General features: G+C 36.1%; 1 protein-coding gene across 4 annotated transcripts in view; it reads left to right on the top strand.

Moving 5' to 3' along the window:
- SYNE1 (spectrin repeat containing nuclear envelope protein 1) overlaps window positions 1–19,067 on the top strand; it is a gene marked incomplete at both ends in the record, with an annotated part of 450,185 nt that overhangs the window by 100,878 nt on the left and 330,240 nt on the right. For 3 of the 4 annotated variants that reach the window (XM_079716491.1, XM_079716492.1, XM_079716489.1), the window contains 3 exons: window positions 8,897–9,093; window positions 11,676–11,785; window positions 15,354–15,404. In XM_079716491.1, coding sequence (XP_079572617.1) covers window positions 8,897–9,093; window positions 11,676–11,785; window positions 15,354–15,404 — 358 coding nt within the window. The remainder of the gene's footprint in view (window positions 1–8,896; window positions 9,094–11,675; window positions 11,786–15,353; window positions 15,405–19,067) is intronic. The other variant, XM_079716490.1, reaches the window with a different exon arrangement.

The following is a 19,067-nucleotide window of genomic DNA, read 5'->3' as shown; positions in this document are numbered from 1 at the left end:
AATCAAATTCAGTGATGCTGGAGTTTTCCTGCATAAGTTTTGTTTCACACATGATGTGCAGGGGTCTAATAATAATCGTCATTCCTGCAACTTGTATGTTTGTAACATTGATGGAAGTTGTGTTTTCCTTACCTGTATAAATGTCCAGATTTGTGAACCCAAGGATTCTCCACCTATCAACACCTCAATGAGATCCATTTATTTAACAGCTGCATAAATTGTAGAGATTTAGGGAGATGACCGCTTTCTGCCATGAATAGTCTGGAATGAACACATGATTCTGTCATGCTACCACATTGTTGATAATTTTTCTAAAAGCTATTTTACACTATTTTTCAAGCAATTTCTTACCTGACATGGATAAAATAACTTTAGAATCTGTACCTAGTTCAGTATATGACGTCTGTAAAATTATAATTTGTGAGACTCCGTAGTGTGAAGGTTTATCCATCTCACAAGACTGAAGATGGCGAAAAAGGATAAAACATCCAGTGAACACCAAATTGTCAGAGTGTATTCAGTTTTCATATAAAATTTCAAAACACTTGATAAGTAAATCAAAAAACTGTTTCAGTAACACAAGATAGTTAATCCCCCTTCTTCTTTTTTTTTTTTTTTTACCAATTTCATCTACTATCTGTACTGTCAGAAATGAAAGCATGTCTGACATTTGCATAGCTTCTTTTCAAATGTCTAAGAACAATTGTATTTTAGGACAAAAATCAGTAATATGACCAAACAAATGAAGACAAGTGTATACAGACCCATTCAAAATAACTTGAAGCAAATATGTATTAGCCTATAAACTGGATGTACTTCTTTAACTGATGTATATAAGTTTCTTTCAGTTTGTATCACTTCTTTAAGTGAGGTATCTAAATTTTCTTTGATTTTGTATCTACAATTCAGAGGCTCGGACTAAAGCTTTTTAGGAATATCACCTACTAGTTTGATCTAATACAAAACATTATAGGTGTGTGTGCATACGTGTGTGTGTGTGTGTGTGTGTGTGTATTCAACAAATAAAGAGGAAGACCATGTAACAAACCATTGTTAATTGTTCCAACATGGTGAATATTTAGGAAAACATTTTATATATTTCTTTTTTGAAAATGTCTAAAACAATAAAGTTTAAGAAAATCAGAATATATCTAATACATGACGAATATTTATCAGCTGTTCACTTATTTACACCCACCTTAATTTTTTTTTTTAGTTTTCTTTTTTTTATATACAGCAGGTTCTTATTAGTCATCCATTTTATACACATCAGTGTATACATGTCAATCCTAATCTCCCAATTCATCACACCCCCACCCCCGCCCCTGGCCGCTTTCCCCCCTTGCTGTCCATACGTTGGTTCTCTACATCTGTGTCTCTTTTTTTGCCCTGCAAACCGGTTCATCTGTACCATTTTTCTAGGTTCCACATATATGCATTAATATATGATATTTGTTTTTCTCTTTCTGACTTACTTCACTCTGTATGACAGTCTCTAAATCCACCCACATCTCTACAAATGACCCAATTTCGTTCCTTTTTATGGCTGAGTAATATTCCAATGTATACATGTACCACATCTTCTTTATCCATTAGTCTGTCGATGGGTATTTAGGTTGCTTCCATGACCTGGCTATTGTAAATAGTGCTGCAATAAACATTGTGGTACATGAGTCTTTGTGAGTTATGGTTTTCTGGGGGTATATGCCCAGTAGTGGGATTGCTGGATCATATGATAATTGTATTTTTAGTTTTTTTAAGAAACCTCCATACTGTTCTCCATAGTGGCTGTAACAAGTTACATTCCCACCAACAGTGCAAGAGGGTTCCCTTTTCTCCACACCCTCTCCAGCATTTGTTGTTTGTAGATTTTCTGATGATGCCCATTCTAACTGGTGTGAGGTGATACCTCATTGTAGTTATGATTTGCAGTTCTCTAATAATTAGTGATGTTGAGCAACTTTTCATGTGCCTCTTGGCCATCTCTATGTCTTCTTTGGAGAAAAGTCTATTTAGGTCTTCTGCCGATTTTTGGATTGGGCTCTTTGTTTTTTTAATATTGAGCTGCACAAGCTGTTTATTTATGTTGGAGATTAATCCCTTGTCTGTTGATTCATTTGCAAATATTTTCTCCCATTCTGAATGTTGTCTTTTCGCCTTGTTTATGGTTTCCTTTGCTGTGCAAAAGCTTTTAAGTTTCATTAGTTCCCATTTGTTTATTTTTGTTTTTATTTCCATTACTCTAGGAGGTGGGTCAAAAAAGATCTTGCTGTGGTTTATGTCAAAGAGTGTTCTTCCTATGTTTTCCTCTAAGAATTTTATAGTGTCCGGTCTTACATATAGGTCTCTAATCCATTTTGAGTTTCTTTTTGTGTGTGGTGTTAGGGAGTGTTCTAATTTCATTCTATTACATGTAGCTGTCCAGTTTTCCCAGCACCACTTATTGAAGAGACTGTCTTTTCTCCATTGTATATCCTTGCCTCCTTTGTCATAGATTAGTTGACCATAGGTGCATGGGTTTATCTCTGGGCTTTCTATCTTGTTCCATTGATCTATATTTCTGTTTCTGTGCCAGTACCATATTGTCTTGATTACTGTAGCTTTGTAGTATAGTCTGAAGTCAGGGAGTCTCATTCCTCCAACTCCGTTTTTTTCCCTCAAGACTGCTTTGGCTATTCGGGGTCTTTTGTGTCTCCATACAAATTTTAAGATTTTTTGTTCTAGTTCTGTAAAAAATGCCACTGGTAATTTGATAGAGATTGCATTGAATCTGTAGATTGCTTTGGGTAGTATGGTCATTTTCACAATATTAATTCTTCCAATCCAAGAACATGGCATATCTTTCCATCTGTTGGTATCATCTCTAATTTCTTTCATCAGTGTCTTATAGTTTTCTGCATAGGTTTATTCCTAGGTATTTTATTCATTTTGTTGCAATGCTAAATGGGATTGTTTCCTTAATTTCTCTTTCTGACCTTTCATTGTTAGTGTATAGGAATGCAAGAGGTTTCTGCACATTAATTTTGTATCCTGCAACTTTACCAAATTCATTGACTAGCTCTAGTAGTTTTCTGGTGGCATCTTTAGGATTCTCTATGTATAGTATCATGTCATCTGCAAACGATGACAACATTACTTCTTCTTTTCCAATTTGTATTGCTTTTATTTCTTTTCTTGTCTGATTGCCATAGCTAGGACTTCAAATACTATGTTGAATAATAGTAGTGAGAGTGGACCTCCTTGTCTTGTTCCTGTTTTTAGAGGAAATGCTTCCAGTTTTTCACCATTGAGAATGATGTTTCTTGTGGGTTTGTCATATATGGCCTTTATTATGTTGAGGTAGGTTCCCTCTATGCCCTCTTTCTGGAGAGTTTTTATCATAAATGGGTATTGAATTTTGTCGAAAGCTTTTTCTGCATCTATTGAGATGATCATATGGTTTTTATCTTCAATTTGTTAATATGGTGTATCACATTGATTGATTTGCATATATTGAAGAATCCTTGCATTCCTGGGATAAATCCCACTTGATCATGGTGTATGATCCTTTTAATAGGTTGTTGGATTCTGTTTGCTAGTATTTTTTTGAGGATTTTTGCATCTGTATTCATCAGTGATATTGGTCTGTAATTTTCTTTTTTTGTAGTATCTTTGTCTGGTTTTGGTATCAGGGTGATGGTGGCCTCGTAGAATGAGTTTGGGAGTGTTCCTCCCTCTGCAATGTTTTGGAAGAGTTTGAGAAGGATGGGTGTTAGCTCTTCTCTAAATGTTTGATAGAATTCACCTGTGAAGCCATCTGGTCCTGGACATTTGTTTGTTAGAAGATTTTTAATCATAGTTTCAATTTCATGACTTGTGATTAGTCTGTTCATATTTTCTATTTCTTCCTGGTTCAGTCTTGGAAGGTTATAGCTTTCTAAGAATTTGTCCATTTCTTCCAGGTTGTCCATTTTATTGGCATAGAGTTGCTTGTAGTAGTCTCTTAGGATACTTTGTATTTCTGCAGTGTCTATTGTAACTTCTCCTTTTCATTTCTAATTTTATTGATTTGAGTCCTCTCCCTCTTTTTCTTGATGAGTCTGGCTAATGGTTTATCAATTTTGTTTATCTTTTCCAAGAACCAGCTTTTAGTTTTATTGATCTTTGCTATTGTTTTCTTTGTTTCTATTTCATTTATTTCTGCTCTGATCTTTATGATTTCTTTCCTTCTGCTAACTTTGGGTTTTGTTTGTTCTTCTTTCTCTAGTTCCTTTAGGTGTAAGTTTAGATTGTTTATTTGAGATTTTTCTTGTTTCTTGAGATAGGCTTGTATACCTATAAACATCCCTCTTAGAACTGCTTTTGCTGCATCCCATAGGTTTTGGATCATTGTGTTTTTATTGTCATTTTTCTCTAGGTATTTTTTTTTTTTTTTTTTTTTGCGGTACGCAGGCCTCTCACTGTTGTGGCCTCTCCCATTGTGGAGCACAGGCTCCGGACGCGCAGGCCCAGCAGCCATGGCTCACGGGCCCAGCCGCTTCGCAGCATGTGGGATCTTCCCGCACCGGGGCATGAACCCGCGCCCCCTGCATCGGCAGGCGTTCCCTCAACCACTGCACCACCAGGGAAGCCCTCTCTAGGTATTTTTTGAATTCCTCTTTGATTTCCTCAGTGATCTCTGGATTGTTTAGTAACGTATTGTTTAGCGTCCTTGTGTTTGTGTTTGTTATGTTTTTTTCCCTGTAAGTGACTTCTAATCTCATAGTGTTGTGGTGGGAAAAGATGATTGATATGATTTCAGTTTTCTTAAATTTACTGAGGCCTTGATTTGTGACCCAAGATGTGATCTATCCTGGAGAATGTTCCCTGTGCACTTGAGAAGAAGTGTAATCTGCTGTTTTTGGATGGAATGTCCTATAAATATCAATTAAACCTATCTGCTCTATTATGTCATTGAAAACTTCTGTTTCCTTATTAATTTTCTGTTTGGATGATCTGTCCATTGGTGTAAGTGAGGTGTTAAAATCCCCCATTGTTATTGTGTTACTGTCAATTTCCTCTTTTATAGCTGTTAGCAGTTGCCTTATGTACTGAGGTGCTCCTATGTTGGGTGCATATATATTTATAAATGTTATATCTTCTTCTTGGATTGATCCCTTGATCATTATGTAGTGTCCTTCCTTGTCTCTTGTAACATTCTTTATTTTAATGTCTCTTTTATCTGACATGAGTATGGCTACTCCAGCTTTCTTTTGATTTCCATTTGCATGGAGTATCTTTTTCCATCCCCTCACTTTCAGACTGTATGTGTCCCTAGTTCTGAAGTGGGTCTCTTGTAGACAGCATATATATGGGTCTTGTTTTTATATCCATTTAGCAATCCTGTGTCTTTTGGTTGGAGCATTTAATCCATTCACATTTAAGGTGATTATTGATATGTATGTTCCTATTACCATTTTCTTAATTGTTTTGGGTTTGGTTTTGTAGGTCCTTTTCTTCTCTTGTGTTTCCCACTTACAGAAGTTCCTTTAGCATTTGTTGTAGAGCTGGTTTGGTGGTGCTGAATTGTCTTAGCTTTTGCTTGTCTGGAAAGCTTTGATTTCTCCACAGAATCTGAATGAGATCCTTGCTGGGTAGAGTAATCTTGTTTGTAGGTTCTTCCCTTTCATCACTTTAAGTATATCATGGCACTCCCTTCTGGCTTGTAGAGTTTCTGCTGAGAAATCAGCTGTTAAACCTTATGGGAGTTCCCTTATGTATTATTTGTTGTTTTTCCCTTTCTGCTTTCAATAATTTTTCTTTGTCTTTAATTTTTGCCAATTTGATTACTATGTGTCTCGGCGTGTTTCTCCTTGGGTCTATCCTGTATGAGACTCTCTGTGCTTCCTGGAGTTGGGTGGCTATTTCCTTTCCCATGTTAGGGAAGGTTTCAATTCTAATCTCTTCAAATATTTTCTCTGGTCCTTTCTCTCTCTCTTCTCCTTCTGGGACCCCTATAATGCGAATATAGTGGTGCATTTCATGTTGTCCCAGAGGTCTGTTAGGCTGTCTTCATTTCTTTTCATTCTTTTTTCTTTATTCTGTTCTTTAGCAGTGAATTCCACCATTCTGTCTTCCAGGTCACTTATCCGTTCTTCTGCCTCAGTTATTCTGCTATTGATTCCTTCTAGTGTGTTTTTCATTTCAGTTATTGTATTGTTCATTCTTTAATTCTTCTAGATCTTTATTAAACATTTCTTGCATCTTCTTGATCTTTGCCTCCATTCTTTTTCCGTGGTCCAGGATCACCTTCACGATCATTATTCTGAATTCATTTTCAGGAAGGTTGCCTATCTCCACTTCATTTAGTTGTTTTTCTGGGGGTTTATCTTATTCCTTCATCTGGTACATGGCTCTCTGCCTTTTCATCTTGTCTGTCTTTCTGTGAATATGTTTTTTTCCCCACAGGCTGCAAGACTGTAGTTCTTCTTCCTTCTGCTGTCTGCCCTCTGATGGATGAGGGTATCTAAGAGGCTTGTGCAAGTTTCCTGATGGGAGGGACTGGTGGTTGGTAGAGCTGGCTATTGCTCTGGTGGGCAGAGCTCAGTAAAACTTTAATCTGCTTCTCTGATGATAGGTGGGGCTGGGTTCCCTCCCTGTTGGTTTTTTGGCCTGAGGCGACCCAACACTGGAGTCTCCCTTGGCTCTTTGTTTGGGCTAATGGTGGACTCTGGGAGGGCTCACACCAAGGAGTACTTCCCAGAGTTTCTGCTGCCAGTGTCCTTGTCTTCACAGTGAGACAGAGCCACTCCCCGCCTCTGCAGGAGACCCTCTAACACTAGCAGGTACATCTGGTTTAGTCTCCTATGGTGTCCCTACTCCTTCCCCCGGGGTCCTGATATGCACACACTACTTTGTGTTTGCCCTCCAAGAGTGGAGTCTCTGTTTCCTGTAGTCTTGTAGAAGTCCTGCAGTGAAATCCCGCTAGCCTTCAAAGTCTGATTCTCTAGGAATTCCTCCTCCCATTGCTGGACCCCCAGCTTGGGAAGCCTGATGTGCGGCTCAGAACCTTCACTCCAGTGGTGGACTTCTGTGGTATAAGTGTTCTCCAGTTTGTAAGTCACCCATCCAGCAGTTATGGGATTTGATTTTATTGTGATTGTGCCCCTCCTACCGTCTCATTGTGGCTTTTCCTTTGTCTTTGGAGGTGGCATATCTTTTTGGTGAGTTCCAGTGTCTTCCTGTCAATGATTGTTCAGCAGTTATTTGTGATTCTGGTGTTCTCACAAGAGGGAGTGAGAGCACGTCCTTCTACTCTGCCATCTTGAACCAGAACTCAATTTGTTAAAATGTAATTTGATATATATACACGAATATGTATAAAATAGATAACTAATAAGAACCTGCTGTATAAAAAAATAAATTAAATAAAATTCAAAAAAAATAAAAATTAAAAAATGTAAAAAAAAATTAAAAAGAATAATTTGAGGTGGCATAAAGAGACTGTGAATACAAAAACATTTTAAAATGGGGAACTGTGGGCAAAGGCAAAATATAGGAAGAAAAGAAAGATGAAGCCAGAGGCAAATGTACAAATGAATAGATAAAAAGAACATACTGCTTAACCTGGGTGGATATTTGCCAGTGTGTCAGGCATTGGCTGAAAAAATTATATCTGTACCACCAGAGACAGAAACTCTAAAAGAACTAAGAGATGTTGCTGCAATCCTACAAAATTGTTTTTAAAATATTTATTTAAGAAGCCAGAGATTAAGTCCAAGGATGTTATTTGTAGCACAATATATTTTATGCAAACTCAGTGTACATTGGTAAAACATGATTTGAAGTGAAACTTAAAGTTTGCAGAGATAAAATGTAAAGGCATTTACCAACTTTTTATATTAATCATGGTATCAGTAATATATACTGTCTCTTACAGTTTGTGGAAATTTTGAGAATATAGTAGAAAAGAAGAATTGAGTGATATTATTTCTGCTTTATTTAGAAACAACTGTAATGAGACTAATTTTCTAAAAAGAAACTACCAGAATATTTATCTACTGAATGTTACCTAATTTATTGATCACCTTTAAAGGCTCTAGACTTAATCAAAAAATGTTGTTCAAAGACATCTTTGTAACTCTTTTTGAAACTGTCTTTATGGTTGATAAGTTACATGTAGAGAAAAATTATTCGTTGTGAGCTTGCCTCACTTCTGTTTTCAACACCAAAATATTGCTACCAATTTGAATCACTTCTTAGTGATCATATCTGGCTTTGAAGTAAATCCATGAAAGAACAACGATTTGCCGCCAGCACATTGCCCTCAAGCCAATTCTAAAAAAAAGTTTAAAAAACAATTTGCTCAAACAGTTTGATGGTAGGGTAAATTAATCTTGTCTGTACTTATGTGGAGTATAGGGTTTTTTGTGACTAATTTAGAGACATGATCACAACCATTTGCATTTTGTTCATTCTACAGCATTTGATATAATTCAGCCACATTATATTTGTCTGTTATCATCTGTGCATGTACAACACAGGCTGCTTGTCATTATCATTAGAAATGTGTTAGAGACTTCTTCAAAATAATACACAATGGTGAATTATTACCAGTTCCAGTGTTTTTAAAATGTTCCCTTTTTTTATTTTGTCAGGTGTTTTTTCTCTCTATTGGTTTCCTTTAAAAATGTGCTTTCCATTGAGCCTTTCAATTACTGAAAACTCTAATTTAGAAAACTCTTTAAGTATGAAACCAGAATTTCTGCACCTTATCTTGGTACCCATTAAAAATTTTGCTTCGCTTATTTTTTCTCAAAACCAGTATACCGGTATAGCTAACTGCACATCATCCATTGCCGAGGAGGATTGGATTGAGTCTTTGAGGAAGTGTGCATTACCTGTTTAGAAAGTGACATTATCATTATTTTTTTTAAAGGCAGAGTGGAATAGAAGTCAAAGACTTCGGGCGGAGTTGGAGAAGTGGAGTGGCCTTTCATTCAGTCATCCATGCTATTCAACCGGAACTAGTGGACTTGGAGAAGGTGAAAGGCAGATCTAACCGGGAAAACCTGGAGGAGGCTTTCACTATTGCTGAAACGGAGCTGGGAATCCCGAGACTCCTGGATCCCGAAGGCATGTTGAGCGACTGCTGGCTCTTGTATCCCTCCGCTCAGTAGGGTTATATGTCTTAAACCCAGATATTCCGAGAGGTCAGAAAACTTTGAAAAGTGGGAAGGAATAGTATCTTCCTGCATCAGTTTTCTTTTGGAAAAATATTTGCCACTATACACGGGAGCAAAATATAGCTGTGTTGCTCCTAACAGCCCCTGACATGGGTGGTACCAGCCAGGGGAAATGTACTTACTCAATGTACCTAAGGATGGAATGAAAGTTTTACAAGTGAGCGTACTGCGAGGAGGACGAGTGTCACAGAATCCAGAAGAGTAAAAAATTGTTAGTAATCTCAGAGCGTATCTTTAAAGTGTTAGTCATTAGAAACTTAGAAATGTTGATAACTATCCAGTATTTAGGTGTCAATCAGGCAAACTACCCAAGTGATTGACCTAATATCTTTCACTAGAATTTCTTGGCAACTTTTTGGTAAGGCTGTGAATTTTAAGACTTTCTGGAAATGGAGTTAACTCTGTCAAGCCTTCAAAAGGCAATTTTGATGCCTTTAATAAACTTCTAGTTGTTTGTTAAATTGAAATAAAAGGGTCAAAGTGAATTTTCCAAAAGTCCCAGATAATTTCTTATTTGGCTTGGTAATTATGGAAATTTCCATTAATGAATGCAAAAATGTAAATACAGCGAAAGCAAGTTTTTAAAAAATATTTTATTTATTTATTTTTTTTATTTTTTGGCTGCATCGGGTCTTCATTGTGGCACGTGGGCTTCTCTCTAGTTGTGGCGCAAGGGCTTCAGGGCGTGCGAGCTCAGTAGCTGCGGCACAGGCTTAGTTGCCCTGCCGCATGTGGGATTTTAGTTCCCCAACCAGGGATCAAACCTGCGTCCCCAGCATTGGAAGGTGGATTCTTTACCACTGAACCACCAGGGAAGTTCTGCAAGTTATTTTTAAAGATGAGATTTCAGAATGAACATTTCTAGCTCTAAAACAGTGTCTACCTGCTTGGCTCCCTCTGAGATGACAGCCAGCATGGAGATCCCTTGACATTTTAGGGACCTGTGGTGCCTGCCCCCCCTCCAGTCTCACTAGGGGAGCCAAGGACTTTCCACCTTGTGTCTTCACACACACACAAAAAAAGCCAATAGTATCCAGGACACTACTCAGCTCAAGGGGAAAGACACACAAATATCACAGCCCTCACTTCAGAGAATGCATCAGAGCTGAAATTTCTTCCTAGAGTAGGATAGGAGGAGGATATGAATGGTTCTTTCATATCCACCAGACTAGAGGATCTTAATATTTTCTTTGATCATCAGAAATTGAGTTTGCCCAAATGCAACGCTATCCCACATATAAAGTGATTATTTTCGTAATGAGAACTTCCACTTCCCAAAAGTTTTTAGCCAACATGAACATATAACTCTTAGGAATACAGATTAAATAGACCAATATCTATTATAACAATTGTTTTATGATTTAGTCCCACATGTATTTAAAAACATATACTATATTAAGTCATGTATTAAATGTTGTTTTTCTTTCCACTTTCACTCTTCATGAAAGTTTTACTCTTCACATGCATTCTCCACATCAGTGATCTTATCATTTCTAAAATCACCTCTGAGTCATCTTGTGAACTCCAGAATACATTATCTTTAAGTCTTTTAAGAGTTGTCCACTTCTTAAATCCTACATTGATGGTCGCTAGAAATTATATTGCAAATCACAAGAAACAATGCAAAATATTAGAGCAGTTTTATATTTTGATTTTCATGGTTTTTGTTTGTTCTGTTTTTTTTTTCTCTATTGGCGCAGATATTGTATTTCTAATCTCCAAATGTAACCCCTTATTCCATTGCCTTTAAATGGGATATTTAAGACTTGTTGAAAACATTCAACACTTTTTATGTATCCAGTCTTACCCTGATTCTATAATTACTAAATTCATATAAATATCTTTGCTTGATTTTTACTGATTTAATTAGGTAATCATCTATATACTTTAAAATGACAGTGGTTGAGATCTTTTCAGGCTCTGTTTCACTCAAAGAGTACTTGATTGTTCAAAGTACAGTGACTTAGATGGAAGGCTCCACAATGGAGAAGCTGCGTAAGGACTTGGACATAAGGCATCTCTTTTTCTAAAATAAATTGATATTTGGCCATATGTAGTATACAGACTATGTAGTCACTTGTCATTCAGTGCCACATCTGTTAGCATGTTTTACTACTCATCTACCCCAATTCTGAAATGTACATATTATTTGTATTTTAGTAACTAGACAGAATGTAGGAATAACTGTATATATCTCATATTTCTGATGAGTGTAGAGATTATTTAAATGACACGTACTATTTTCCTAAAGGCTCTTGGTTAAAATATGTCATCTTTCTGAGTAATAAAATTTTCCCCATGGATTATCCAGACTAAACTGGGTTTTCCTCTCACCATGTCTAAATAGTATTCTATTTTTCTTTTGCATTTAGGACAGTGTCTTTTGGTATATTCTCTAGATTTCAAAGTTTGTATTATTAAAATCTTTTTAATGCTAATTAATTTATTCACATTTGGGTTTGATTTTTCCAGATGTTGATGTGGATAAACCAGATGAGAAGTCTATTATGACCTACGTAGCCCAGTTTCTGACACATTATCCCGACGTTCACAGTACAGGCACTGATGGGCAAGAGAATGATGTGAGTGTTTGTTTTTCTTTGAGTGCTGATAATACACTCAATGGTAGTGACTTGGATTTTTAATATGCTGTTTTCAAAAAATTAAACTGGAATGCATTTTAATATGAGAGCAACTGAGTAAAGACTGATATCACCAATTGCGGAGGAGATTAGAGGGAAAGATTTCTCTGATTTTTATGTTGGATATAGCAGAGAAAGCATTATTAATAATAAATACTGAACATATAATAGTGAGGGATTAATATCTAGGAAAGATAGGGAATTCCCTGGTGGTGCAGTGGTTGGGACTCCACACTTTCATTGCTGAGGGCACAGGTTCAATCTCTGGTCGGGGAACCAAGATCCCCCAAACAGCATGGCATGGCAAATAAAATGAAATGAAATGAAATGAAATAAAATAGTAGAGTAGAATAAAGTAAAGATAGCAGTGTCAGGAAACTTTATTGTAGCAATTTGACGATTGAATTAATTTTATATCCATCATATTATTTATGCATTTAGATCCTGAGCTCCCTTCTTCTGTTCAGTCTGAAAAAATATAATTTTGACTTTTAGATTTATAAGTTGCTATTCATTGCTAACATATGTAAGTAAGGCAAACTTATGAAAGTTCTAATTATTCACTATGTTTAGATTCTCAGCCTCTCAGTAGTTTAAATAACATTTACATTTTTCATACTGCTCAAGTGATATATTTTTGTTGTCATAAATAAACAAAAACAAAAGTTGGGAAAAAAAGAAAAAGAAAATTACCTGTACTTGACCTTCTGCAGAGAACCTATTCTAAAAAAATTAATACTTTGGTGTGTTCCATGTGTGTAGACACATAAAATATTTTAACAAAAATATTGATAGAATTGTAGTATACATACAATTTTATAATTTTCTGTTTTCTGTTAACATCATACAAAACCCTTCTCATGCCATTCTTTCTAGAACATCGTATAGATGTACAGTAATTTATTTACCCAATATTAATTGTTGAAAATTTCTTATTTTTTGCTGTTATAAAAAAATACTTCTATGAGCAATTTTGTAATAAGCATTGTTTTACAGTTCTTTCTTAGAAGAGAAATTCCTAGACTAAAGGGCATATGGATTTTTAATGCTTTTGAAATGATTTTTTTCAAATCCTCCTGTAGAAAGATCTCCCATTTTACAGTCCAGCCAGCACACCAGAATGCCTACGTTCTGTTTTGAACAACAATGGATATTATTCTCCTATTTTTTAAAAGTACTATAGTATTGTTTAGTTTTGATTTAGTTTTGTGTTGTTGTTGTTTTGGTTTGGGTTTTTTTGGGTGGGTTTGGGGTTTTTTTTTAGAGGGACATGGATTTACTACTGAATTTAAAATTAATTATTAGGCAGAATGACATCAGGGAAGAATTATAAATGGAATTTTCAGGACATGTTCAAAACAATCTCTCTGTCTTTATTGTTGAGGTCTCAACTAGAGTTTTCAGAGAGGTTTGAGATTATAATGAAGAGAAACAAGAAAAACAAAAAACAAAGTGTACTGTGTGTCTTAGAAATGGATCTAAGGAAGGAAAAGGTCATGGGAACATAAACCAAAGTTTTCAAGTAGGAAAAGATTTTGCACTAATAGAAATCTTCGTAAAAGAATTAAGCAAAACAGCGGTAACTGGTGTTTCCTAGGTCACTTGATGAAGTTAAGGTGGCATTTGATAGAACTGTGTTAGTTATTTAAAAAACTATGGTTTCAAAAAAAAAAAAAACTATGGTTTCAAGAAACCTTTTTTTTTGTTGTTGTTCCTTGCCAGGCTTCAGGCACAAATGTTGATCACCAGAGTGACTTATTCTATAGTTAGAAAAATAACATTCCTAAGGAGCACCGCTGAAAGCGAAAGACTGTGCAAATTCCAGTGTGGACTGAGTCATGTGCTTGGGATTCATTTGGGGTTTTCTGGGTTTTGAGAATATAATTGGGCATGGACAGTGCTCTGTGAATAAGAAACTCTGTAAGGAGGTGTATTAGACTTACTTCATACGGCATAGGGAATATCAGCTTTCCACCTGATTATCATATCTCAAGTTCTTATGTTACCCAATTGGATTTACTTCTGAGCTGATTTCTAAGCTTGTACTCTTAATTTCTCTGACATTAGTCATCTCTCCAGATGAGTAAACATGGTGGCTGGTAAGGTCTGAGAAATAAAAGGAGATACTTACGTTAATGCTCAAGAGCAAGGATTTAATGCAAAAATCCTCAGAGATTTGAAGCACACTCCTGCTTTAAACTTGTTAATATACTGTACTAAAGAACTTTATTATTAAGAAACTAATCTCATTCTCTAGAAGATAAATTCTGATTTTTCTTTTAGAAAATAAGCTTTACCCTTTTTTTAATGAGACGTTTGTAATGTAGGGTATGAGCATCTAAAAATGAATATTTTGAGCAGAATAAAAAGAATTTTTAAAATTATTTTTATGATGTAGGGCTTATGTTTGTTTAATGCAGCTAAATGACCATCTAATTCTGTCTAATGAACCTTTAAGATTTTATACACTACATATTAGGGTTGGTGTCATCACCTAGAAATCCTCATTATTTGTCTACTCAGGTTTTATTAAATGGTTCTTTTAATTCATTTTTTAAAAATATTGGCATCGGGCTTCCCTGGTGGCGCAGTGGTTGAGAGTCCGCCTGCCGATGCAGGGGACGTGGGTTCGTGCCCCAGTCCGGGAGGATCCCACATGCCGCGGAGCCGCTGGGCCCGTGAGCCATGGCCGCTGAGCCTGCATGTCCGGAGCCTGTGCTCCGCAACGGGAGAGGCCACAGCAGTGAGAGGCCCGCATACCACACACACACACACACACACACACAAAATATTGGCATCAACATGTCTATCAGGCTTTCATTTTTTGGTGTATTTGATTTTCATTTCTGTTTTATGAATTTATTTAAATTAGATATTACATAGATACTATTTTAAATCAAATTTTATTGGAAATAGACATTGCTATGCCTTTCTTACTTCATTCATTAAAACCGATAAAGGAACTTTTTCCCTAAAGGTAGTCCTTGGATAATTAGCACACAATTGTAAATAAATAAAATAGGCATGTTGACTTATCTCTCTCATCTATTAAACGTTCAGTTATTTGATCATTCATTCCTTCCCCCACTGCAACAAATTTTACTGACTGCTTTCAGAAGCACAGCACAGTCTTAATTGTATAGGAATACAGAGATGCATATTATGACAGTATTTATAGAGAAAACTATGAATCCATATACCTTTTTTTACATTGTTCTCCTTTCAAAATGTTTACTACTTCAAGACGTATGTATAATGTATATATATAGCCACATATGACTGTTACAAATTAAAACAAAAACATCAAATGCTACAATACTACACTGCCTTATTTGATTCAAATATTTTGATACTTTCAAAAGTTGTGAAAACATCTTAAAATAATTATACCCTTAAAATTATTGTCTATTTATTTATAGACAGATGCATCGGCATATTTCTTGTTCACTATATAATTTTTTCCATGATTTATATGATTTTTCTATATATTATCTTTTCATATTGTTAGGAAATACTTCCAGGTTTCCCATCTTTTGCAAATTCTATCCAAATTCTTAAGGTAAGATTTAAGTAATCTTGAATTAGTGACCTCTTTCAAACATTCTGCATTCTGTAGCTTGTTAGCCATTTTTTTGCATGTATTTGTCTTTATGTACACATTTATTTTAACACCTTAATTCTGTTATTTCCTTTTCCTTTCTAGTAGAACAAATGACATATGTGTTATTAAAAGTTACAGTCTAAGCCACTCCCATGGACTTCCTCACTAATCTTTAATTATAAGATGACATTAATTTCTTTTTAATAATACTTAATAACACTAATAAAAGGAAAAATTAAAATAACTACAATTTCTTTATATGTGACGTGGAAAATTAAAATAAAGTTAAAGATTTATTTTTGTACTTTAAAATATTAAGCAGGAAATAATTGAAAAAGGTAAGTGTTCAATTAGTTTGTAATCCTGAGTTTCATCACATCTCTTCTGTGCAACGTTGAGTTGTATGGTTTAGTAAAGTTCATGGCACATGTTGAGTGCTCAAAAAAATATTTGTGGAATTAATGATTAAGAATTTTTTCCCATATCAAAGTTGTCCTCTACTTCAGTTGTTTCATCTTTCTTTATATTCCATCTAGGCCTGAAGTTAAGGCTCTAACAACACAATAGACTTTATGCCAACATGGGAATAAAAAGTTAGAAGTAATTAATTTCATATCAAATGTTGAGTTAAATTTTATCTCCTGTTTCATGAAGCATGAGTTTATGTATATATAAATATGCTATAAAACGTATAATGTGTATGTTTGAGTGAGCGCGAGAGAGAGAAAGAAAGAGAAGTAGTGAGAATGCTGACACTTTAGCTGCTTGGCATTCAGATAGTCTCTGTAGGCAAATAGTCACCTATGTCTTTCAATACATGTGAAAGTTACCAATTGAAGAAAAGCCACTACACTAAATGGGTTTTGGGAACTTAAATATTATTTTGTACTTCACTTTCCTCTTAAAAAGGAGAATGTTGAGTGTGTAAATAGCTACATCCTTTTTAATCTTATTGCACTTCCCCACCACTAGAAAAAGTCATTTACTGAATGTACTCTAATAAAGCTATTTTTAAGAACATAATCCTTTTCTCTCAGATGACTCTGTGAAATAATTTCAATTGGTGAAGAAAAGGTGATGATGAGCCTGTCTTCGGAGGTTCACAGTGAAGTCCCATACTCACTTCGGTGGGCCTCACTTAGTGGTCACATTGACCTCAGGTCCCTTGGAGGTAGACCAAGAGCATTGAGTTCCTCTGAGCTTATATGTCGTTAGTGCTTCAACCGATAATAAAACATGCGCCATGTCCCCGTTCTCCTCTTCATTCAAAAGAGACATCATGGGAAGAGCTGAGGCTTTGGAGTCTTGGGCTTCTGTTCCATATCTTTCTCTAATTAGCTATGTTACCAATCAATCAGACATTCACAATTATTTGTTGATACCAGGTTCCAGACACTGTGTTAGGCTGGAGAAGGGAAGATACATAAGGGGTTTGGAATGCAGGGGGGGAAAAGAGACAAATAGTGGACAATAAAATACAGCGCGGGGGCGGGCTCGTGCGCGGGAGTCCATGTGGATGCCGGTGCGGGATGGAGCGGTGCGGGATGGAGCATTACGGGGTCGCCCTGGTGCAGCACAGCAGCTCTGGGTACAGGAGGCGGTGGACTAAATGATGTAGAGTGTGGAGAGAGACAACATCTGGAAGATGCAGGGCCTCATGTTCCGGTGCAGCGCCGGCTGTTGTGAGGACAGCCAGGCGTCCATGCAGCAAGTGCACCAGTGCATTGAGCACTGCCATGCCCCTCTGGATCACCACCTTTGGTGCGACCCAAAGTGGTTGCACCACTTTTGCGACATGCATTGTTCTTGCCATAGTTCTGGCACCTTATCATTTTATTAAGGACCTTGCTGTGTTTTTACCAACTTATTACTTGAAATGATAATACAGCCTGTTTGCTGTTTCAAGACTGTGATATATTTTCCTAGTGGTTTGGTTTTAAAAATAAATAAAACTTAATTTTTCCTCCAAAAAAAATACAGTGCATTTTGGGGGAATATTTGAATATTTGAATATTACTGGGGGAATATCAGGTTGTTACAAGATTATAGAAAAATGTTATCAAAATGTGGTCCCTAGACCAGCAGGCAGCATCAGATTCACCTGAAAACTTGTTAGAAATACACATTCTCAGCCTCCACTAGATAGACTGAGCCAGAAAGCCTGAGGGTGGTGCCCAATAATCTTTTTCACGAGCCCGCCAGGTGATTCTAGTGTCCACTAACTTTTGAGGACCACTGGTGGAAGAGAAACTCACAACTGAGACTTGTGAGTCAGAAAAAGCTTTCCGGAGAAGAGTGTGCCTGAGCTGAGATCTGAGCAAGGCATTATCCAGGGGAAATTGTTCCAGGCAGAAAAGGGTTGTCTTTGTAACACCAAGAAGTGAGAGATGACACAGATCATGATAGCATGTGTGCCAACCTCTGCACTGGGCTTTTTTTCAATCGGTGACTTTCACATGCACTCAAAGGCACAGGCGACTATTTGCCTATAGAGACCATCTAAATGTCAAGCAGCTGAACTGTCAGCCTTCTCACTACTTTTCTTTCTTTCTTTCTCTCACGCTCACTCAAACATACACATTATACATTTTATAGCATATTTATATATACATAAACTCATGCTTCATGAAGCATGAGATAAAAATTAACTCAACATTTGATATGAAATTAGTTACTTCTAATTTTTTATTCCAGTATTGGCATAAAGTCTATTGTGTTGATAGATCCTTAACTTCAGGCCTAGATGGAATATAAAGAAAGATGAAAAAACTGAAGTACAGGATTCAAAAAAGAAAAAAAAATATTGTGCCCAAACTCACAGAGCTAACACATGTCAGAACAAGAATTTGAAACTAGCTTTACCTGCCTCCATAGCCAGAATTCTTTCTTCTATGCCACTTCACCTGTCAGCAGACAGTCATTTCATCTGGGCCACAGAGCTGTGACCATCAGATGAGATGCTGTAGTGGAAAGCTATTTGTAAGTGCCAAAAACTCATGTTAAATATGTTTGTGATTACTTTGGCCTTCTTACCAGATAAGAAGTCTCGATGAAAATTTAGGATATTTTCACTAAATCAATGCTAGAATGACTCCTATCATTTGTGGAAGCAAGTATGTAACTGTCCAACTTTTTTTTCATTTTTGAGATGTGAGTGGTAGCTTGTATGCATTCATTCAGCAGATAATTTGATAAATTATCTGATAGGTTCCATGTTGCTGGATTCTGGGAATACCATACTGAACAAGATAAATGTGCTTTCTGTCCTCATGGAGTTTATGTTACACTAGTGGATAAGGTTTTTTAAAATAGTATACACTAGTAATCCAATATTACTGTGACTGTAGTTCCTCGAATTCAGTCAAAATTAATCTGATCCAGAACAGTCCTCTGTTACCAATGGCCTTGGGCTAAGAAGCAGCCACAGGCCTGTTTCTACTCCCAGTCCAGCCATTCCTTTTTCTGAGTATTTTTGTACTTTCATATTTCTTCTTAAGCACATTTTCTTAATTAAATAAATGTTTCTTGAGAAGAACAATGGAGGTAGGTAATTTCAGTATTCAGCACAATAATTAAGATTTTTTTTTAGAATTAATTTTTGTTTCTTATTCTCCAAAAGAG

Source organism: Hyperoodon ampullatus (genome assembly GCF_949752795.1).
Source record: "Hyperoodon ampullatus genome assembly, chromosome: 12".
Lineage (NCBI taxonomy): Eukaryota > Metazoa > Chordata > Mammalia > Artiodactyla > Ziphiidae > Hyperoodon > Hyperoodon ampullatus.
The sequence above is the reverse complement of the archived record's forward strand: the minus strand, read 5'-3'. Positions and strand labels throughout refer to the sequence as shown.